This window comes from Cupressus sempervirens, chromosome 6 (genome assembly GCF_028749045.1).
Source record: "Cupressus sempervirens isolate cs-2001-9-10 chromosome 6, ASM2874904v1, whole genome shotgun sequence".
Taxonomy (NCBI): domain Eukaryota; kingdom Viridiplantae; phylum Streptophyta; class Pinopsida; order Cupressales; family Cupressaceae; genus Cupressus; species Cupressus sempervirens.
In genome coordinates, this window is record NC_143123.1 from 81871770 (window position 1) to 81897599 (window position 25830).

At 34.2% G+C, this 25830-nt stretch overlaps 1 protein-coding gene across 1 annotated transcript; it reads right to left on the minus strand.

Moving 5' to 3' along the window:
- Positions 1–1785: 1785 nt before the first annotated feature.
- Positions 1786–25424, minus strand: LOC149551263 (uncharacterized protein At1g76660-like). Its single transcript, XM_089790074.1, has 3 exons — positions 25419–25424; positions 13452–14142; positions 1786–1871 (listed from the first exon to the last, which is right to left on the minus strand). The coding sequence occupies exons 1-3, from the start codon at positions 25422–25424 to the stop codon at positions 1786–1788; spliced, it is 783 nt and encodes a 260-aa protein (XP_089646200.1).
- Positions 25425–25830: the final 406 nt, after the last annotated feature.

The following is a 25830-nucleotide window of genomic DNA, read 5'->3' on the forward strand; positions in this document are numbered from 1 at the left end:
GGTGATAGGGAAGAGAATTCAATAATACAGGCTTTTAACTTTAGTTATCTATAGTCATGATATGGGTAATGCACAACTGCCTCCTGGATTCACGTTCCATCCCACAGATGAAGAGCTCATAACACATTATCTCATTAGAAAAAATTTAGACAGCAATTTCACAGGAAGGGCCATTACTAAAGTGGACCTCAACAAGTGTGAGTGTCAGGGAGGGTTCAATTCCCTCCTTTATTATTTACTATCCGTTTAATCCCACACACCCATTTGATCTCAAATGATATGTACTGAATGTTGAGTGTTTGTGCTAAGTGCTCGAAAACCATCCATTTCATGCCTTCATCTATACACAATGTCTTTCTAGTTTCTTTCTACTCGCACGCCCATTTTATTTCATATGATCTTCTGAAAATTGTGTCACTATAAGCTCTCAACTATTTCCTCTTGATTGATCATCTCATAATTGTTGAATGAGAGCTTTAAGATACACTATAGGCATCCATCAAAGCATAAAGGATTTTTTTAGACAATGTAGATGAAGTAGTAGCATTTGTCTTGGGAGACATGCTTGCAAAATGGAAGCATAGATAAGTCATGTGAACCATTTGACAAGATGCTTGAACGCAATGTTCCTCCACAATGCTCATGATTTTCCAATTTGAATATTGCTTGTTTTTTAAACACAAGTTAACTACAATTCAATCACCTTTGATTACTATATCATCCATATTAAAAGCACCAGCTTTATCATATGCTATTGGTGTTGATCATATGCAGGACTAAACACTTGTGAATAGCATTTAGTGGTCAAAATCCACCTTAATGAAGGCTACACCCAAGATTTTCAAAGTAGATTCAGGTTCTGAGAATGAAAAATCACTAAAACATAGCTATTTAGGAGCTTGGAAAACCTTAGGAATAGTCCATTACAGCTTACAAGACCAAACATGACCATCTTCATCCTCACATCTAAGGTTTATCAAGCCAAAAAAAGTGTGTAACTGTTGAACAAAATCTGAAATTGTTTTTCTTAAATGGTATACTCTCAATTAAGCATCTAGTTGTTATATGCTGTTAGTTTTTCCTTGGACTAAAAGCTTCAATGGAAAGATAAAACTGAAGCTGACTACAATATAAATTATTATTACTTTCTTGCACGAACAAGTCTTGAAACATTCTCTTCAAGTACACCCTACTCCCTCTTATATATCTATAATAGTGGCTCCCTCTTACATATATGAGACTTCACAATATAACCAATTCAAACAACTATTGTTGGGTTGAAAGGTTCCTTGTTAGATGAATTTGAACCAATGGTATCATCTGAGGAACATCCACAAAACTTATAACAAACAAAAACCTTGAAGATGGTTTAAGTATCTGGCACCAATTTAGAAAGATTCATACCTGTCTAAGCCAGTTGTTGGTTTATCTAGAAACAAGAACCTTGGCCTCATTAGAATTTCTAAGGCAATGCTCACTCTTCTCTTTTCTCCACCACTGATTCCCCTCAGGTGCCAAATTCCTATGGGAGTGTTGGCACATTCCTAAAGACCCATTTCCACAAGTGTAGACTCTACTAATGCTGATTTCTTTGACCAGGGCATTTTATCAAGGAGCCTTACATCACCAGAGAATGCCATGCTCTCTCACTGTCAAGGTCACAATTAGAGTATCCTCTTTAGTTACATATGCCTACAAGAAAAAAGAGGAGAGGAAAAAAACACCCATGTAAGAATATAACATCAAACATCAACAATTCACCCAAAAAAAAATTCTTTGATTAAATCATATAGCAGTTCCAAAGGAGAGGTTTTGCTTTCGGCCATTCAGATTGACAAATCCAAACTGAAATGCATTAGCTGCCAATCTACCTGATTTCCACAACACAAATCAAACATCTAAAAAACTTCATGAATTGATACTGACAAGAGGAGCCGCATGAGTTGATGTTCTTTTTCACGTAACAGGAGACCCTGTAGTAATGGAGTCGTGTTTCCCTAGCACACGATCCAATTCATCATTCAATGCAAGACCCTGACCAAGAAGCTCCTCGTTCCATGACATGCATCTTGTTCCATGACATGCATCCTCCCATCAGCGTATCCATTCCAAATTCTTGTTCCTAAAGCACACAAACATTGAATAGCAGCAGATGAATGCATGAATTCCTGAATACTTAAGTTATTATTTGTTAAGCTATATAATCTGAGCAGACAACTATGCGAATAGGAGATTGAATACACTAGGTGCTCACAATATAGGCATTTGGGCAAAGATATTAGAGAAACAAAATTAAATAATTAAAAATAGCATTCAGATTGAATCAGGTACAAAACTAAATAAACAAAAACTGGACTTACATATTTTACTCAAACTGAACTCAGGTCGGGTTTGGAATTCATGGTATGGTAGTTCTGTATATCAAGATCTCTTCCAATTCCATATCAGAACAACTATCAAGAAAATATTTTAAAAATTAATGTGCCCCCCAAAATAAATGTGCTTTTAAACAAAGAAACTGTAATAAAATGTAAATACAATCATTCATCAAACAATTGTATGATAAAACAAACTTGTATAAAAACAACTTTGTGCATAACATAAGGTCAAGAAAAATACCATCAGATACCAAAATAATTTATATAGTATTAAATCCTTTCAGTCTCTATAAAGTAGACAATAAGCTCAAGGAAATACATTTTTCAAAATACCATTAGATACCAAACAAACACTTACAATGTTTGACTGTAGAAGATGGGCTTAGTTAAATTCCCAATATCAATATCAAGTGATAAATCAAGATCAACAATAAAAATATGAATCAACTTTCTAACATTATTTAGATTACATTTCATGATTCATTATAGTAGAAAGTAAATAAATGCTAAGCAATTGTATACAAAAATATTATATATTTAATATTATAGATTGTAGAAATCTCTTCATCTCTTTGATAAAAGATACATTTCTTACAAATATATGAATACATCATCAAAGTTTCCAAACAGTCATTAACAAATTAAGATTTCAAGATTTATTATTCTATAGACTATCAATAACCTGATAGAAGCTAAAATTCTTCATTTCTATTGTAGTCAAAACACACATTTGTAGAAATAAGAGTGAAGTGTAAGGGGAATGAAGCTTGGTCTGAGAATGTGACCCATAAAATATTGGAAGTTCTTTTGAAAGTACAAGCTTGAATCAGGCCACATTCCCATAGAGAAACTCTCATTGAAAACTCAAACAACTTTTAGTGTGCAGAGATAACAAATAACTACCTACCTATAAGTGGGCATTAAGCAAGGGCACTAGACACCTTTGAGATCACTGATATTTTTTGCCAGACAACAACAAAGTGCAAGGAAACTTCAACATTTGCTTTGGCATCTTTGAATGTTGGTATTTTTCCTTAAATACAATCAAGTCGATGGAGTCCTTTGGCATCTTGACCTATAATCAATTAAAACATTTGATTTATACTACTTTATGGATTACTCACACATGTTGTCTCCCACTGCACCAATGTTGTCTCCCTATTTTCCCTATCTTCTGATAGCTATCCCTTGCTGTCTCCTGAAAATGGCCCAAAAGTATGCCTGCACCAAAAACACATCTTGTTACCAAAACTTAGAGTAGCAAAAGGCATAAACCACTCACTCTACATGAATACTACTTAGAAATTAAAGGAAACACACATGAATGATTAAGGTGACTTGGCAGGCTCATCTGAGCATATAAGGTAGCTGCTCCAAGTGGGGACATGAAGTTTTACAAGCGCTCAATAAATATTGTTGTGTGGTGCCAATTTCTCCTAACTATCACAATCATATATCCTTTGGGGACGTGTCAGATCTAAGAGGGATGTGGGGGCAATTTGAGGTAAGGTCGCACATGTGTTAGTAGAAATATACTACTCTTCTGCCACCTATAAAAGGAAATAGCTAATACCATAAGCATGCAAGGGCATTGTCGCAGCCAGTAAACTTGGAATTGAGCTCCAGGTCTACCAGCCTTGCCTTGTCTGTAGTCTATTGGACATTCTTAAACATTAATCACATACAGGGCTATTGCTAACTTCTAAGTGGTGTTGTCTATCAATTATAAAGGTGTATGCATACAAACCATCATTTTAATCTCTAAGAAAGCTTAGAATAATACTTATTCTCTTTTATCTAATTTTGCATGTAAGAAATCTGTCTTAAAAGGAAATACCAAAAATAGGCCAAGGTGACAATAAGAAATATATCTTAAATAATTTTGCATGTAAGAAATCTGGTAAAAGGAAATACCAAAAATAGTCCAAGGTGACAATATGAACCTGAGCATCGATTGGTCCAAAGGTGGAATTTGATTTAGATTTTGTTTTCTAGGTTGGTTTAGTAGTTTTGAGTCTTAGAATGATCACTTGGAATAGTTAGAACCCATTTAGGTTGGAGGTTAGTTGGAATTCCAAAAATGCATAAAAATTGCAAAATTGCATTAGCAATTTTTGCAACAAATCAGCAACTTTTTGCAAATAACCATAAAATTGTCATTGGTTGGTTAAAACTATTGGAAAATGCCTTTATAGGCCCTGTACACCCGAATGAGAGGGCAAGAGAAGTTTTCAAATGTATTTTTCTTCCAAAATATAATAGAGAACCTGTTGTTACAACATTTTCACTCTTTTTTTCGTACAGTACAAATTTTTAATGGTTGTAAGGTTATTGTTTTGCATTGTTCAGTTGGAGGTTGTATTTTAGAGAATTTTGCCATTGGTTTGGAGGGAATATCAATCTCCATTTGAAAGTTACACATTTTTCTTCCTCTCTACCTGTGAAACCCTCAAAACAAGGGTTTGGCCAAAGAAATGGCCCTAGTTTGAACTCCCACCATTGGAAATCAATTTAGGTTTTAGATTAGCAAGACACGAAACAAATAAATAGAAAAAGAGTGCAAAGAACCTAGTAGGCCAATTATATAGATAACAAGCTGCTAAAGTCCCAACATATCCAAATAAATATAAAAAAAGTGCAAAGAGTGAAGCAAATTGAATACAAGCAGATGGGTTCAGAAGTTTGCAATTTTAAAATTTTTCTTCAGGAATGCAATATGTAGGTACTTACTATGACAACAAAAAGTGGTCTGAATGATATGGACTTAGTGTTAACAACCCTTTTCCTAAATGAACCAAACCTTGAGCAATGTGGACCTACAATATATCTATTTATGTCAGATTTCCTGAATTAAGATTTGTTAGACATTGTTAAACTTAGAAAATAAAATTGCAGCATCAACATTAATAATTGGCAATATAGCATACACAGAATAGAAGGCTGGGATATTTGTAATAATAGCTCGATAGATTTCGTAGCATGCTAGCTCATTGATCATTATTTGTTCTAGCACCAATTAATCCTAGAGCCAGTCTTGCAGCCTATAAATACACATTGTTATTTAGATTGTCAAATTTTAAGCAAATTCATAAGAAAAACCTATCTGGTGGAAATTGGAAAGATTACAAAGAAATATTATAACGAATACCACTCACCATAGCAACTTCTGAATCGGTATCATGACTAAGCCTACTCAAAGTATCCATCACATTGTCCTAATATAGATGTTTACATGTCAGATTTCAGCAATAAACTTCTATCACATAAATAATCAAGCAAATTAAAGGGCCAAGAATTGAGTATTTAAGCAAACGGAAGGACAAAACAATGAACATTACTTTTGGATTTGATATTGACAATAGGCCTAGAGCCAATGGGATTGCTCTTCTAATATTTTTCTCTCCATACTGTAGGAGATGCTCCAAAGAATGAATGGCCATTTCAAGTCCTATTTCTTCAGCCATTGCAACTAATGCAATTCCAATTGAAGGAATATTCTTGAAGAACTACAATGATAGTTAGTTGCTGACTGAGAATAGGCCCTGGATAGACACTAGTCATATTAAAAGTTATTTACTTCAGGATTGAAGATGTTTGGTGATCAAATGCATATGGGGGGATTAGTTATGAAGTGTTTATGCAATTATTTTGTTCTGGTGATATGGTTAGAGGTCCTATTGAACATGCCCTGGATTAGTGACCCCAAAACCAAGGGTTTGGTGGCAAATGTGTTGTGTAAAGGGTAGAACCTTAAAATCTTGAAAATCTATTATTTCTCAACCCCTAGAAGGACTATTTTACCCTTTGGAATCATAGGGTTGAGTGGAGTTGTGGGTTGCTATGTAAAATTGGAGAATTGGGCCTAGTGTGGATAGGCTAGGAGTATCAGATCTTGGGTATGGTCCAAAAGATTTGATATTGAAACTTAGGGAGAATGTATAGATCCTAAAAGGGTATCTTAATCAGGTTTTAGTTTCCCTAGTTGTTTGGGAACTATTGGAGAGAAATCCAAATTAGTGATTGGTGAGGGCTACTAGCTTTAAGGCTAGATATGAATGTTGGGTAAGAGATTAGTTGTCCAAAATTAATGGATGGATGTAACATGGTGGAAAGGCCATGAGGAGATGATTCACAAAGGAAGAATGAAGGTTGAAGCCTTGGAAGAAGTTATGGTGTTTGGGAAACTCTAAGTGCACTTGGGGTAGCCTGGAAGGTAAGTCCTTGAGGGAAAATTGGAGTAAAGAGTTGTTGCTAAATGAATGGATTTTCTATCTCATATGAAGAAGATGGATACCACACACCACCTCTGCATCATAGAGTAAGAGTGCATTGTGCTTGTTATGGCGCTTGGGAATGTAGTTTCTTCATGTGATGCATTGGTCTTGGGGATCAATCTTGATTGGGTGTCAATGTTGGGATTTCTCAACAAGAAGTAATGGAATTGATTGGGATTCACTGGAGTGACCTTGGAAGATATAAGGATGAAATTTTCAGACGTTTAGGTGTTATTCACCATTTGACTAGTCACTTTGTGTCCCTGTTTCATCTAGAGATTGATTGGGACAAGATTCTCAATAAGGATTGGAGCATTGATCAAATTGGTACACTTGAGATCATTGCTTGGCAATCCTTGGTGAAGGAAGGATCATTCCTTTAATTGTGAACTTATTGGTCAGTTTTAGACCAGCCACATCGCTCTGTAGTTTGCCATAATAGTAGAGAGTTGGCAAGTTCTTCTTGGCCAAGGCGGGGAGAGTTCATAGTCTCAGACTCGTGCAGGTTTCTTCCAGCCACTTCTGAGGAAATCTGGACTAAGGCATTACTCAAAATTCATGCTAAGACTATAGGCCACTCCTATGCTTTGAATACAGTGTTGAAATTGGTGATATCAGAATGTATTTCACAAATTCATGTTATGGGTAGCAGTAGTCGTGGATCATTTTAGACCTACCACATGCAAAGTGTCCATTTTATGTTAGTTTGAGCTTCACTTAGTTTCAAGAATACTATAATATTCTCTACTTAACAAGGCCAACCACATGAAGGTGGAAGCTCATCTAGCCTCACCCCCCTCCCCCTAACATCAATCTAAAGTATCCATTATCATCTAATTACATACTTCATTGATTTATTCATCCATTTATGAACTATAACATTCAATCAATACAATCACATAACATTCATTAATATGATATAAAATTCATTAATACACAATGCTAATCAAGACTTCATTAAGACATAACAATATTCATTAACATAAGATAAAAATCAGTATTAATACACATCATTCATACATAATTACTTAAAACAAAGTTCTTTCATTATCCAACAAGGTTTATCAAAGAAGACTTTTAAAACATAATTTCTTCTTTTTGTTTTTATGAGCTCTATTAAGAAAAGTACTCATAGGAGCATCCATATCTGCATCATTCTCCTCCTCTTCTGGCATGTGTAATGTCAAATTACGATGGCTCCTTCTCTTTGGAACAGGAGGCTGTTGCACTAAAGGGGGCTCTATTGTAAGAACAAGTGAATGGGATAAATTGGCATACTCTTTTTCTTTTTTTAACTATTACCAGTCTATAATTAAGTACTAGTACAACATAACATGCATTTTTCTTACTTGACAATGCCACATCATGTACATTAACATTTTGATCCGCTGCCATGTCAACATGTTGAACACTTGGAACATGTTCCACTCCTTCAACATGATGTTCAACATCCTCTGAAATATTCAAACAAATATTATCATGAGAGATGGATCCATTTTGAGCATTGCGCATGAAATATGAGTCAATAAATTTGACTCAAATACTACACAGTTAAATCATGATAGCAATATCACAATATTTACTCTATGAGATTTGTTAGAACAAATGATTTATCAAAGTACAGTGTTGGAAATCATAGTCAACTACTAATCAAAAGCTTAAAGATCCCTATTTTAAAATAATGAATATGTTTCAGCAACCAGAGATAATCTTTAAAGTAGTGATGTTAGAGAAATAAGAACAAAACTATGTGAATGTTCCAAATCATATAATAAATTGCCTTGCCAATCTATAAACCTCGTTGTCATTGCTCAAGAATACCCTAAATACATAATACAAGAAATGCAAACAGTTTACTTAACCCAAATCAAAAAAATAGTAGATAGTAAGGAGAGATAACAGGTTTCCTAAAATCATGTTATATTTTCGTTACCATTTGCTTCATAGTGATTACAATCTGTTATCCTCTTTCAACTATGACCAGTATTTGAACTTAGATGGTGTATATTCAAAAAGACTCTCGACAACTATAAAGTATAAAGATACACACATCTTAAAGACTAGGAAGTCAAGTCTCTCATGTCATTTGAGATGCATATTCTTGAGGATGCTAATAAGTGGTCTTTTATTATATTTTTATTAGCATGGAACCCTCACTTGGAGAAAAGTTTGAAGAGGTTGTAGTCTTTAAACAATACATTTTCTAAAAGATCTGCACAGTGAGCATAGAATATATGTTTGGATAAGACCATGCTTGGACAATAAATGGAAGGAGAACATTTCATATTTCTGATTACATAATTAATTTCCAATAGAAAATTAATACCTCCACCACTATAATGCACATTATGGCCTTCGTCACGAGCAGGTTCTGTGGTAGGATATGAAGGCTGCAATAAAATGTTATGCACATTGTTATGTAGTCAATTTACGTTCAAAACTAATACCAAAAAAGAAAAGGATCAACTATTCAATTTCATTTACTTTTCATCTAACCAATTTACCTGTGAGATATCATTTGGTGAACTAGATTCTTGGGAAAGGCTTACAGATTCTTCGTGTAGGCATGCAGCCACGACTTTATAGCCTTCCTTCAAGGCAAGTTTTCTATCTTCATCTGTGACCTCCACATTGAATTCTATGCCCTGTATTTTTTTCTTAATATCATCAGTTTTGTATGTATGGTTTCACTAAACAAAATTTTTTGCAACATTATATTAAAAAAAATTATTTCATATCATTGCTCCTACTTACAACTCGAGACTGGAGATTCATATAGCCACCAGAGCCAAGTTTGTGTTGGCCAAACTTTTCTAGTCTCGCTTTTGTAGCCATGGATGTGTCCTGCAATCTATGAACAATTTCAAACATCTAAGATTATATATTTACAAATATGAATAATTAGTGCATGATTACAATGTACTTAATACTATCATGACATACCTCTTTTTGCCCTGTGCTGCTTCATTATCTCTATCTTCACATAGCCTTTTCTCCTTTGCATCTTTTACTATTTCATTCCACTCCATTGGTGGAATCATAGCTGGATAGTCATACTTTGGGTTATCCTTAAGAGCCCTTCTATATTGATCCCTCACAGTCTTTATATGCTTTGCTGCTCTTTTGAGAAGTAGGCCATTGTCAAACATGTCTTTTCCAAATTTCTCGTCAAAAGATGCAATGAGCTGATTTTTTAATTCCACGGTTTGTAAATTCCACCTTTTTAAAAAACAAATAGATTATTAGATCAATAGCTTTAATATATTACAGTAAATGGAAGAAAAGAAAAATTATGTAGCAATGATATGAAACTACGTACCTTTTACGTATGGTGGGTCCGAATAGTCTCAATGTCATATGAAAAAGATGTTCAAAGAAAACATTATTACCGACAAAAACATAAAGGATTTATCAGTCCAAAATGAGTAATATAAAAATTAATTAAATTTACACTTTAAATAAAAACAATTTTAAAGCACCTGGAAGCTTTCGTTCTTTTAACGGAAACATAGTTTTCTTATTCAGCAATAATGTCCCTTCATATGAACCAGTACTAATCACACGAACTGCTCCAGGAAATGGATCAACTTCAGCAGTACTGTTCTCTATTGGTCTATCAACTGAAACATCATGACAATTAAAGCAAACACCAAATGAATTAAAGCATACTTATGGATATAATCAAATTGAAGAAATTGACTAGCAAAAATGTTTTTTCCTCACATTCCATTAAGGATTTAATTCAGGATTTTCTTTCCATTTATCTTATTAATAAGATCACATTTTTGGAAAATCATTCATTCTAGACATGATGTATGATATTGGACTAGATAGTGTGGGATTTGTTTCCATGAAGTGGTTGTGGTGCAGGACACCTAACCAATGATGCAGGGGAACAAGTATCTACGAGGCAAGAGAACAAGTACCTATGATGTAGGACACCTTGCCACTCCATGAAAGGGAGAATTCAAGTAGTTATGGTGTTGGAATAAAGGTTTGGTCCATACTTTACTAGGTGGCCCATGTTTTGTAATAAAGGCTCATGTGTGTAAGGTCCATTAGCACTTTGGTGTGTTTATAAATGAAGTGGCTCAATGGGACCAAGAGGCCTTAGAATAGGGTGTTTGAGTCAATATAGGCCAATTTTATGGTTTTTGAACTTTTTTAGTACATTAGGTAGTCAGATTTGCAAAAATGCAAAAAGTTGCATATAAAAGTTGCTGACAACTTTTAAAAATGTTGCTCGGTATTGTTTAAAAGTTGTTATTGTTTGTTTTAAGTAGGGGAACAGCTACTTGGTTGTTCCAATAGTCCTATAGGCCTCTATATATATCATGTGTGATCTCAGAAGGTGAGGGAGATCAGGTTGTAGTCAATGCTTGGAGAAAATGAATAAAAAACCTCTAATTTACTGGTAATTTTGTTGTTATAATGGGTTGTACAGTTTTGTACGGTACTGTTATGTTTGCTAAGTGTGTGGATTAGTTGTAGGGGTGTGTTCATAAGTTTTTTGGCTTTGATTTGACATAAATTGGAGTTGGGTTTTGCAAGTTATCAACATTTTAGTAAAAAGGGGTCTAAACAGCCCTATTTTCTACGGCCTTGTACATATGCAGCCCTAACTTGCAAATCCACTGGTGGCAACCTCTAAAACTGAGGGATATGCAAGTTAAGGGCAAGTATTTTTCCTAGCTAGCCCTATGTCAACCAAGACCATGTGCTTGACTGGTTTTTGCAAGTAGAATGGTGACAATCATAAGGGGAAGCACTATTGACCAGTGACCAATGCCATATTACCATTCCAAATAAAATTTCCAAGATTTTTGTAAAGATTCAAGGACACCTTTTGGTTTTGAAATCATTGACATGATATAGTTTGGAATTGTAGTAAGGACTGATTTTAGCAGCAAAATACTACTAGCAATGAACAACCATCTAGCTTTCCATCCTCCAATTCTATCCTTGACTAATTGTATGATATTTTCCCAATGAGATGACTTTCTTACCCCTTGGAAGAAAGGGATTGCCAAATATTTTCTAGGAGTTTCAGTTACCACAAAACCAAGAGTCCTTTAGATTTTCACGCTCATAAATTTCCCTATATTGAAGAAGAAAATATCAGTTATCCAGATTAATTTTTTTTCCTTGAAACCTTGTAGTATTCCTTTAGGGTCTCTCTAATGCATTTGGCCTACTTAAGGGACCTTTTACCAACCAGCAAGGCATCATCCACAAAAATATTATGGCTTGCTGACAACTAATTATGGATACTAATACCTTCCTAAGGCACTTGTTGGTGCTTATGTAGAATCAATATGCTCAAACCTTCAGCTAAGATAATAAACAAGGACAAGGACAACAAGCCACCTTCTCTCACCCTGTGAGACGGGGAGAAGAATGTACATGGATTTATATTTAGTTTAACCAAAATTTTGGCTCTTGAGATGCAAGACATAACCCACTTTGTCCATTTCTAGTAAACCCAATTCTTACCATTACATATCTAAGAAAATTCCAATTAACCCTTTTGTATGCTTTCAAATTATCCAATTTTAGGATCATAGATGGGCTAACTTCAAACTTGATAGATTGTAGAACTTCATGGGCCACAAAACCTCCTTGTTGATTTGAAATAATAGATGAAGTAACCTTGGCTAGTGTAGAGGCAATTGCCTCAGTGAAGATCTAGTATATTGTATTGCACAATGAGATTGGTTTGAAATCTCTAAAGGTGGATGGTTGATGACACTTTGGAATAAGTTTAATAAATGTAGTGTTGAAATATTTCAATATGTAGCTATAGATTCTTGACTCCTCTACCACCCTCCAAATATATATGCCCATAAGAACCCAACATTTTAGAAAAAAATGGGGGCTGAAACCATCTTGGCTCAGATCCTTGTCAACCACTAGAGAAAAGTTTATTTTTATAATTTCATCTAGAGAGAAAGGTTCTATCAGCTTAGAGATTTTCTGGTTAGAGAGCAACTTAGGAATTCAATCTGACACCTTATTAGTATCTTGGGATGGAAAATATTGAACATTCAATATCCCTTTAAAGACCCAAAAATATAGAAAGAAAGGTTCCATGAGAATAGAGTTTTGTTGGTCAGAGACCAACTTCAAAACACAATCTAGCACCTTATCACTATCATGGAATGGAAAATCTTTTGCTGTGGCATAATCTTGTAAATGCAAAGCTACAAAAGAAGCAATCAAATCCTTGAGTGAACAAGTAGATTCATCTAGAATTCAAGCATATTCTGTAAACTTGGTTTTCGCACTGATTTGCTTTCAGAAAATGGTTGGGCACTACTGTTATTTGTCACTTAAACTTGTTATACCCCTTTCTTACAAGAACCACTGCAGAGGAAAGAATGTATCTAATAGCATGCTTTTTATTACAATATTTTCTAGATGTTGGACTTGGGATGTTAAAGGCAAGCCCAACTAATTGCAATATGAATATTCTTCATTATAAAAACTATGATTTTTATGGCAAATTATCTTTTCTACACTCTGGCCATTCTATTTATAGCAACTGGCATAGATATTGCTTTTTGTTCCAATTAAGTCTTAATAGTTGAAATATTTCAAGATTTGAATTTTTTGTGCATTCGAAGGGGAATACTGATTGGCAATTATTCCATTGTATGATTCAACACTACAGATTTAAGTTTCCTTGTGTTGATTGAAATGACAATTTAACAATGCAACTAGAAGTCTAGTGGAAAACTTCTAGGGGAGGGTATGTCATGGTAAAACTTGGATGGTTCATACTTGTATAAGGTGTCTTGACCAGCTAGGGATTCATTCCAATGTCCAAGATACTTAACCTTAGGAAATGGTGAACCAGAACTAAAAACTCCTGGCTTTGGTGATACTAGTTGACTAGCAGGACTCCCTAGATATAGTTGGTATGCAGCTTGAAGATCACTTGTAGCAACATAACCTGATGTTGTATAAGGAGAGCATGAGAAAGTCACACCATTCTCCTTATTGACAATTTTTACATCTAATGAAGATGCAAGTAATTGAGCAAAAGGCACATTTGGTGATGATGGAGTTGTGAGATGAGCTAATTCGGGTGGGGGAGTTAATGGAGCAGTTGAAGGTTCAGTAGTAAATGTTGAGAAAATAGGAGGTGATACCAATTGAGTCTCATGTGCATATGGTCCTGTAGCAAACATGGTTGATGTTGGTCCACCAGGTGAACAAACATTGGCAAACAAAGACAAGAAAACATTTGGTGATTGAACAGTAGAAGGATTGCCTGAATTTGTAAATGAAGCCGGGGAAGAGGGAGGTGCCAGTAAGGATGGATTTAAACCTGTGCGTTGATTAGCAACACCAACTAGTTGAGATCCATTTCCTTGATTAGCTGATGTATTTCCTTCTAGAGTACGTGATGTTGGCACAATTCGACATGCTTGTTTCTTTGATCCAAAACACGATAATCCTTTCCAACAACCTATCTTCCATCTTCTATGCTATTACATGCATGCATAACAGGATTCAGAATGACAAACTTGAAAACATGTGACAACGTAATTTGTGGATCAAATAACCATGAAACTTATCAAACAACTATAAATAGAAACTAAGACCCTAAAAGCCTATCCTTGGTAAGGCAAAGAACAACAGTATTGGGATGACCAAGACCTAGTGACCACAAAACTAACATTCTGGGAAGTTCTATTGGAGAAAAAGAGAAAATGTCTCAAAGAATCCATGAAGTTATAAGTACATTTTCAAAAAATGATTTATAAAATTCCCACATACAACCAATTTAAAATATTCAAGAAAGTAAACCCAATAAAGGGATTTCAGGATTGATTTTCTTTTGGTAGGTAAACCATTAGAAGTCTAGTGGAAATTATAGCTTTAGTCTCTAGTGACCATGGATGGATTGGTCACCAAAAGGGCTTGTAGCTCAGTGGTAGATCATCCCAGCATCAACCTAGTGGTCCTCAGTTTGACTCTTGGCTGGTACATAGAAAAGTTTACCCTGGTATCAAAGCCAAGGTAAAGTAGACCGAGGCTAGGATAGGAGCCCCAAGCACTTCCAGTTTGGATGAAAGGGAATGTAGGAAACACCTGAACCATATTTCTAGACCTTATATTTTGAATTTACCTAATAGGTTTCTATGTCTAACCATCATCTACCACTTATCTTTTTTACCTATGATTATAAAGTTTTTCAACAATACTTATTTCATATCCTAGGTTGGCATGGCAGTGTCTTTGAGGGAACTCCATGCAAGAATTGAAGAGAGGAAGCTATATTCACATGCATGGTGTGATAGGGGTTTTATTCTTTAGTGAACTTATCTATAGTAGAAATGTTAAATTAATAATAATAAATTTGTAAAAAGTAGGTAGCAGCTTCGGCAAAGTCTACTCAATCAATTGACCAACAATACATGAGTTTTTCAAAAAACTAAATACGAAAATAGTGTATTAAAGATACCATATTTTTAGAATTCATGATATATTGTTGTTTATGTTTATGATAAGATAATGTGTGATTTTTAATCATCTATGTTTAGGATAGCTTTCAATGGTCCATGGTCTGTTATCACAGTGAGAGTTCAAGAATATAAAAGTATCTACGCACATACATCGTAGAGAAACATAAAAGACAAAATTAAAATATATTTTTTAAATGATGTTTCAGTTTACTTTTGGATTCAAAAGTTAGAATGTTTTTTCCATGTGAATCTGAAACATTAATTCAAAAAGTAGCACAATTTTATTTTCATAAATGCATATATAAAAAATTCTTAAATAGTAGGTTGAGTAGAAATATATGCAAAATCATTTTTATTTAATCTTTTAATAAATCTTTAAATAGAGTAGAAATTTCTCAAATAGTGATCAAATGAGTTATTTTTAACAATCAGATTTTGTAATAGTTTATAAGGATTTTATGAGTAGTTAGTTCAAAAGAATTCATCTCTCATGAATGGAACATATAGCAATCATTGCATCTAAGCAGGGTATACAATATCCAATGACAAAATCTTGCATACATAGTACAATAAATGTATGTATGTATGCATGCATGGTGTCTGTATGCATGTGTTTGTGTGTATGCAGGCTTCTGTAGACATCATTTAAGCACTGATATGCTACTTTGTTGTTCATCAACTTGTAAAAAAAATAGCAAAACAAGGTTTTACCAGTTCTACTAGGCATAGATGAGGATGTTTGCATGGCCCTTGTTGTCAACAATGCACTAGGCAATAGTGGACTGACAACCGAAGGAGGAGTCCGCACTTCATCATGAGCTGAAGAATACAATATTGTTAGCAAAGGCATTTGCAATGGATAAAGATCAAATGGGATACTAGCTAGAAATGTCCACAAAAAAAAAGTAAGTGTTATAATGTTGATGAAAACAAACAAAGTGCTACTTACACGAAGGTTGTGCGCAATGACCATCACCATGTTCACCATGTGATGTCACAAATGGCACAAATGTCTATACAAATACACATAAAATTAGAGATCAAGATCCATAAGATAGTATAAAATATTCATATCTATTGAACTTCTATTATTGCTTTAATCGAACTACTAGTTACCTGCAAAGATCAGATTCTTCGGCCCAATTCTGTTCTTAGTGCCTCTTTCTCCTCACTTTTGTCACCCTCAATGATAATGTTAACAAGTTCATCAATGTATCTTTGCTTGATTTTCTGGGTGATGAACACAGGCTCAGTATTAAAGGCGATGTTATGTAGATATGAAGCCTGTATTTCAGATCGCATTTGATCAACAGTCATTCTAGCTTTTTCCTATCATTTGTGACATTAAATATCAGTAAAATTTCATCAAAAAAACTCCAAAGCCATAAAGAAAAGAACATAATAATACGACATTTGTTTCTATATTAACATTAAAATTTACAATATTTAATATTTACCTCTACTAAAGGTGTCTGAGATGGTGCATCCATATCACCCTGTGAAAAAAATTAGTAAGTCTTAGAAATCAGCAGCGAAATTAAAGTAATAGACTTATCAAAAAAAAAATTAATAATAAAGTAGATTGTATATGTAAATCATTTGTCTTAAGTTAAAAATTTAGTGTAACTAATGTGTATATCTAAAAAAATATTTGACATGTTCTACTTAATGTTTATATGTGCACATATGGTTTAGAAAGAAAAGTTTGGTCGTACAAGACCCCATCATAGTTGACATTGATCCTAGCTAGACATTTCATTGATCATCATGATCTTCATCCATGTCATCATCATCATCATCATCATCATCATCACCATCATTGTCGTCATCACCACCACCATCTTCTTCGCCATCATCACCATCTTCATTGCCATCATCATCATCTTCATCACCATCATCATCATGACCATCATCGCCATGATCATGATCATCATCAACATCATCATCATCATTATCACCATTATCGTCAGCATGACCAAAATCATCACCATCTTCTTCATCTTCATCACTAGGTAACTGTTGTTCCTGATAATCATTTACTTCCTCTTCTACTTCTTCAATTTCTTCTTCTTCGATCACATTATACTTTACCAGCCTTCCTCTTGGGTCATGTCTAATAAAAAATGACCAACCTAGTTTCTGTGGAACACTAAAATAAAACACTTGCTTGCACTGGCTTGGAAGAACATAGGGCTCATCTCCGACTGGCTCAAATGACCTTGTATTAATCATAGTAAATCCACTATCATGTTCAATAATAGTCCTATCAGGATCATTTCGATTCAGTCGTAACCTGAACCATTTGACAACAAATAGAACTATTTTGAATGAATTAAAGTTGCACTCAAGTATATCATCCAAAATTCCATAGTATCAATTTTCAGATCATTGAGGATGTATGTCAGTTCTAGATGAAATATTGGTGACCACGGAGACAACACTTATCCTAGAATCACACATTTTCTTCGTTTCATCTAACTTTTTTGTGCGAAATTTATAGCCATGGTAGTACATAGCTTTGTGGTGTTTGACCTGCAATTATTCAAACATGTCAAGATTATTTGCATTGATCTGTGAGTTGATATTAAACTTATGTGTGATAATTAGTAATCTTATGCATACCTTTGTATCTCTTAAGCCATATATTAGATCAAGTACCATTTGTGTAACATTGGGATCTTCATTATGATGAGCTTCTTTAACCAATGATACAACAGCATCCCATGTTAATGAGTGACCATTTTCTTGAGACTGTTCAATCCATACCGTCATCCAAATAAGATTGTTTGCAATATACAAGTGTAGTGCATCCCACTCACGACCAACTATAAAAAAGAAAATTACACTAGTTAGAAACAACTTATATATATTGATGATGAATAATAATTATTAAACTACAAAAAAAAAAAAACATATAATTACCTCTCACCCTCCTCAATCTACCTTTCCCCGTCAAGTACTCCCCTTCAAATTTTTCATTAGAGTTGGGATCCCAAATGCAATCTACATGGATATCTGCTACAAATTTTGGAAGATATTCAGTAATGTACACCATGGTCTGGTATATCATATATCCCTCTATCATAGAACCCTTAGGACATGCTCTTTGTCGAACCAAGCCCTTCATAAATTTCAAGTGCCTCTCAACCATCCACATTGATCTAGCTTGTACAGGTTCACACAATTCAATATACTCAACTTGATGTATGAGGTAGTGTTCTTGAGCATTGAAAAAGGTTGGAGGTAAACACTTTTGCATTTCACACATAAGCTGTGGAATTTTTCTCTTCCAATATTTTATATCTTTTTTGTCAATTTCTTTAGATGATAACCACCTAAAAGAGATTCAACACAAAAAACCACATAAACGAGATTTTAAATAAAATTATACAATAGATTTAAGAGAATAAGCTACAAATCTAAGAAAAAACACTTCTAACCTTGTGTATTTTCCAAGATCATATATAACTTGTTTAATACTATTGTCAAACTATTGTGGAAGGGATAGAGGTAGGACAAACTACGATCATTAAAAATGATCATTTCAATATATTATTAAATAATGCAATAGGTAGTACATTCAATCTTACAAATATACTATAAATAGAGAACATGACTTACCTTGACGAAGGTATGCCAATCATGTGTTTTCAACCTAGGCCCAAAATCACCTTTCTTTGATAGAAGAGTGCTTATATTTGCAGCAAATCCTGTTGGAATTTTTTTTTTTTTTATGACTTCTTTTAATGCATCACTATGTTGCTCCTTTAATAACCAAGGAAGGGGACTTGTATTTATGCAGTCTCCATTGCTATTTGATTCAATGGAAGCTTTTAGTGCATGATTGGATTCATGAATGTCGGTACAGATTTTGGCAATTTGTTCTCTATCACGCCTTCCATCCAACATTTTCCATAGTGTCTCTGTTACATTCTTTCCAATATGCATAGCATCAAACAAATGCACAATTGGGAGATCCTTGTAGTACAGTAACCTACTAAATTGAGTAGGATAATTTTTCATTCCTCTAGAAAGTTGGTCATTGATGCCTTGATGACCTTCACAAGCATCAATTACAACGTTAGTAAATATAAGACAATATCAAAATACAAATTTTAAACTTCAGATGACAAATTGGATATTACCTCGACAATTAAGTCAATCATATTCCAACTTCCATAAATGAGGTGTCATTCTTCGTGGCCTTGATGATGTCTCTTCTTTCCCATTGACAAGATTTTTTTGACAATTCGATACCTATGATTATTGTGGAGAAAGTGTCTAAACTCATCAAAATCCTGCTTTCTTAAAGTTCTCAAATGACGAGATTTCATCTTCAGACCACAAACTGGACATGCAAATTTTCCTTTTGTCTGAAGACCTACAAGATCATGTAGAAGTGGATCATGTACAATTATCATGCACAACTTAAACATTTGATAGTAATGTGTAAGCACTATAACAGAGCAAAAATATGTGATATTAACAATATAACATACCACAAAAATGAGTTAGCCTAGGGGCATCATGTATTTTCCATACAAGTATTGCATGGAATTGAAATCGTCGATGTCTTATCAATCTAGAGATGTCATACATAGTGATGCCATTCCATAACTTCAACAACTTGTCAATTAGGGGCTCAATATACACGTTCATATCTTTAACTTGGTATTTACCTAGCAATTGAATGAACATAAACATTACATTATTATTATGACCATTTTCATGCACTATTTATAAATTAATTTAGATAACTATAAAATGAAAAAAATACCTAGCACAATCATTGACAACATTATGTGTTCCCTCTTTATGGACATCCAAGGAGAAATGTTATTGTTAATAACAAAAATAGGCCACACTGAGTAAATAGATCTCATATCTCCATATGGATTGACACCGTCCACTACCAATGAAAGCTTCAGATTATGAGGTTCTTCTTTAAAGTGTGACCATGTTTCTTCTATCTCTTTAAATGCAAAACCATCGGTAGGCATTCACATAATGTCATCCTGACTTCTATTGCATGCATGGTAATCCATAAATTGTGCCAAGGTAGCACACCTGAATAACCATTGAAGATGTGGAATAATGGGAATGTACCAAAGAACCTTGTGAGGCACTTTTTTTGTTATTTGATTTGACCGATATCTACTACTATGACAATCAGGGCATTCTACTGCAAATTCATATTGTTTATGATATAGAATGTGATCATTGGGACATGCATGTATTGTTTGATACTTCATTCCAATCTGATCCATAATGTTAGATAATTCTCGGTACAAACAAGGCAAAATGTTTGATGGTGGTAACAAAAACTCACTAATCAACCTACAACAACAAATATGCATTGTTAATATAATGAATAGTAATTGTATGCTAACATTGAAGATGACAAAAATGACATACCTTAGCATACATGACATTGCTACATTGGATATACCATTCATAACCTTTAAGTTCACCAACAACACTATAGCCGAAAGTAGAGTTGTTTGGGAGCCTTTGTATAAGGGCTCGTGTGCCTTCTCAAGTAAAGGTATATCAAGACCATCTTCATCATCATTATCAGATTCCCTAGTACCATCATTGTGAGCCTCTTCATCACCTGCCCCAATACCATCTTCTTCAATCATGTCCTCTGGCACATTATCATCTTCTTCCATGAGAGTGTTATCCTCAGCTTGGATATTCACACCTCCATGTTCCTCCAGTAGGAAATCCACATTCAGCAATGGATGAAAATTGTGGCCCCCTTCAACATGACCATGTTTCCTACAATGACTCTGGGCTGTTGTGATTAGAATTCTTCGAGTCTTTAAGCCTTTACACTTCTTGCAAGGACAATAACATTTATTAGGTTTTCTTCGGAACTGAGCCCACAATGTAGCCATTGTCTCATTTTGTTCAGCGTTCATATTGTCAAGCGTGGTCTTTCTTCATAGGAAAATATATCTACAAATAAATTGGACATGTTGTGATTAATTTTTATATCTGCACATATGGTTTTTCTTGATTAATGTTTTCAAATGTAACTAAAATGATCCTATAATTTCTAGAAGGCGTAGATGTTTGCAAAATGTGCAGTACCACCCTTCTACCAAAAAAACAAACCTAGTATACAATAATGGATAAGATCAAGACAACAATAATACTGGTCCTTCTGTTGATACGCCTTTTGAAGGTTGAATAAGGTCCTGATTTTGCTAACCCACTCTGTTTTATCTACTATACTTTCTGCTTTCAACACAATTGCACTATATACTGGAATAGAAAGCCATGAAACAAAGATCAGCAACCATTTGAGCATAGAAGCTGCCAATATAATATACAAATATGTGCACTTGCAATTTGAAACTTGAACCCCAAAAAGACACACACCTTTTAGTACTATTTTGTATGAAACCTTGTTGTTGATTTTAAATGTAAGACTTATAGCTACAGCGTCAAGACCATTTGCCTTTTTTGAGTTTTTAAAACTTGATTTAGCTGGAGCTAGAGAATCAGAAGTACCATCATTAGTTCATTAATTCAAAGACATTAATTCATTAAAAAAATTTGTGGTGCTTGCTAGATAATCAAGAAAACCAAATACTCCATATAAATTACACAATGGATAAATAGACAAAAACAGTCAATATCATTTTTCCATTACTTGATTTAGAAGTTTAAAGGTTCCAATTACAAAACAATTTTTGTATCCTTCGGGGAACTTTTGAAAAAGACCAAAAGCCTTTACAATCACAAGAGATCAACTTATAGTATACTTAAATGTTAGTAAAGATCTGCATTGTAAAGTTTCCTGGAAGTGACTGGCGCACATTACAATTACTATGCCACTTAGGCACCACGATATTACCACATAGGCACTACGATAAACTTAACCATTTCTATTGGTTGAAGAGGCTATGGTGAATTAAAGTATATTGTTGTGAAGGAAGAAGGTATGCTCATCAAAACCTTATTAGAGTAGCTGGAAATATATTAGTAAAGTTCACAATAAATCTTCATGTGAAAATCTTTTCCATGATGAGTTGGGCTGCTAATAACTGCATAGTCCACATGTTCAATTGATGGTATAAATAGCTATGTAGTTCATACTTCTAGCCATCTTAAGCTAGGCATTATTTTCTTATGTCAATCATATTTCCTGAATTGGGCATAGCAAGTCAGCAAGAACAAGGCACATCAAAATCCTTTAAGAGCACTCAAAAGTCTTGGCACTAATTGGTGGATACTCGCTGTAACAACTTGGTCATCCATTCCTATTTGGGATCTTAGTCATCCATTAGTATTTTAAGAAAGATATTGGCAAATATTGTAGTTTGATGTGCACCAATATGAGGAATTAGAAGATAAGGAATCATATTAAGAAGTCAAATGATATGAAGGTATCATGTCGATACTAATGATAAATGAATTCAATCAAATAAAACATATTCATATGGAATTATTGAGTAAGACCACTCTTAAAGAGGAGAGATCCACTTTTAGAGTAGGCCTCTGGTGTTCATCATTTACCTTGACATCCTAGTAGGTGCTTCTAGGTCTACCAAGACACAAACAAATATGTTGCCATGCATCCTCTTTTGAATAGGGCAGCCAAAACCATATGTCTATAAAGGGCTTTCACAAGCCCACATCTTTGATATATGGGATATTTAGGACTTCCATTTGGCCTGTAAGTCAGGCATGCTTAATATATAAAGAAGAATGCCTAATCACTTGAAGAAGAATAGATACATATATACTTGAAGGTTCTTTCCCATGATTAACTTCTTTGAGAATGCTCCCACATGCATGGCTAGCAAATCTCCGCAAAGTGTTGGAAGCATTTAGTTGAACAGAAGCATGTTGTGTATTAACTAATTCAAAGGTCTTTCTTTTCTTCTGATTTTCTCCATAAGCTGATATTCCTTGCAAGGATGGAATTGACTACACAATATCTGAAAGGCAATGCTTTCGACTACTTATTTTTGGAGTTATGTCAGATGTGTTACCATGACAAGTTAAAGAATCTAATGTTTGACCTATAAGATGTATACCTCATGCATTAGCTAGATGATATTCAGTTAAAAATAGAAGGCATACAACAGACACAATTGACATGTCCAACCCAACATGCTACCATTTTCCATCTCAAAAGTATAGTGAATTAGAAATAGAAACTTGTATGCTGGGGGGATCATGTGAAAGCTAGTTGCAAAGATTTTGAATACAGTTGATGTTTGACCACCAGTTGAAGTCTTAACAAGAGAAGACCTTAACTATTGAATGGAATTCCTATGCACTAATGATATTCTTGTTGTATATGACGAACTAGTTTTCCAATGAGTAGAATGTGATGGGAGCCCCTCCTTTGGAGAATCCATTACTTTTCTTAGATGATTATCCTCCATTCATGGATAACCTAAAGTGTCTCCCAGATGCAATGGAGACTTTGAAGAAGTGAGATCATGGTTAAAATAATACTTTGTAGCTGATGATAGTTTATTAAAAGATTGGATCCTTGCAGGGTTGAGTGTGGATGTATTGACTCCATAATTGTGTCCACCAGCTGGGGGGCTTGAGCCAGTCTGCCATACATTCTTATGATTTGGTTCAGACATCAACCTAGTGTTAAAAGGTGAGCTTCCAATAGAAGTTTTTCCAGTATTATTAATTAAGGACAACTGAGAGTTCCTATCCCATGTAGTTGATGGACCATACTTTCCTCCTTACTGAATACCCTACACAACACTTAGATGATTTGATGGTGAAGATTCAACAAGAAAATTATGTTTTGGTAAATATCAAGATAATGGCATTCCCTTGTCAAACTCAAATACATCATCTACTAGAGATGAAAATCTTGACTGCAAGCACCCTTGGCCCTGAAGATCAGAATCTATAAATGCATCAAGATTAGACAAAAATTCTAACATTAAATTTGAAATTTTTTTTATCTCTTTCTCTAGAGATGATTGCCCATTTTCTAAAAGGCTCAAGTTCACCTCATGCTCCACCATTTGCATTCTTCTAATATCAATCTTGTTGAAATGAAACATGTGGATGGAACTAGAAAGAAGACCAGATCTACTTGTTGAGTCTTTCTTGGACTCCAAAAGGGTAAAAAGAGGCTTGAAATCCATATCCAATTTTATTAGGAGGTAATAAGAATTTCCATAGTTTAGAAAACCCATGAGCAGTAAGTTTGAGCCTTTAATTATTGATTTAGGAAACTTAACTGTAGCCACACATTTTTCATACACCTGTAATAGGAAATATCGATAAGCCAAAGCCATTAAAAAGCATGTCAAAAGATTTTAGTATGATTCTATTTCAAAAAAAAATCTATACACTTTTCATATAGAAGTAATTACAAAAATTGGATAAGAAATAAGTTCATAAATGCTCTGTCTTGCTAAAAAATATTGGCAGGTATACAAAAAATAAAAAATATGGTTTCTTAGATAAACTATTAGAAGTGCATTTAATGGACTAAATGGAACATTATGTTTCAATATAAGAATTTTTCATTAGTATTCAACAAGTCTCAAAAACACAATGCACATCTCTATACCCAATTTGGATCTTGCATCCCTATAGAGCCCATATCCACTCCTCAAGATGAACATACATGTATACCATGTTCCTTGAAATCAACCTCAAAGAAAATTCTATCTTTAAATGGAAGTGTATTATAAGGGTTACTGGTCAACATATGATCTTTCCAATGAATGAGAACCATGTACTTGTCTATTATCTAGATACTAGAAATAGAAGTACATTACCTTGCTCCCCACAAAGATGGCTTGCTTCAAAGTTACTCTAGACTTCTAGAATTGCATTGTGAGACTAAAGCATCCCTAGGTTAATAATATTTTGCATTGCCCTTGCATCTCTACCTAGTGCAAGTTCCTTTGAACTGAAGTTACACTAATGAATGAATCACACGATACACTCACTCTTCACAAGATTAGTTAATGTCAATGCTAAGTAGTGGTCATTCTATTCAAGTCAAACATTGAATAGATTTTCTAATAGCATGCTAAGCTTGAAAGGAAAAAAGAATGTAAGTGCAAATTTGTTGAGGAATTGTTGGATTGTTCTTTGTTAAATTGCACCTTGCTGGCTCAGCTAAATAGGGGGGAAAGACTTCTTTTGAAGGCATGGAAGACTGGATAATCATAAGATAACCATAGTAAATTCTGGCCTAAGATATAAGACAATTTTGATATGCATAAAGGGAGCATAGGAATTAAGGAAGGATTGATGGAAGAAGGGAGGGGAAGATAGTAAGGAAGTACCTTCATTTCGTCAATAATGATGAAGAGTTTGACCTTATTTGAAGGGTGGTAATTGTGAAAGGTTGTGACCAATGCAAGGGGCACATGTGATGAAGAGAAGTGACTCTTACATTGTAAGATATAAAGAAGAGGTTTCATTTGAGGAGGGCATCCAAGGGAGATAAAGTTGGGGAATAACATATTAATCTAAAGTGGTGATTCAATTTTTATGACAGGTGTTAAACCTTCCATGAATAATATATAAAAGAAGAAATTTTGTTATGATCATTTACCATTCATCACTTCCAAATACATTAAATCGACACACAATCATCACTCCTTAATTTATGAATTACAACATTCATTTAGTCATCATTCACTAACTATAAAATTGTCAAATCAAAGGAAATCATTTTATCATTCATCAAACATC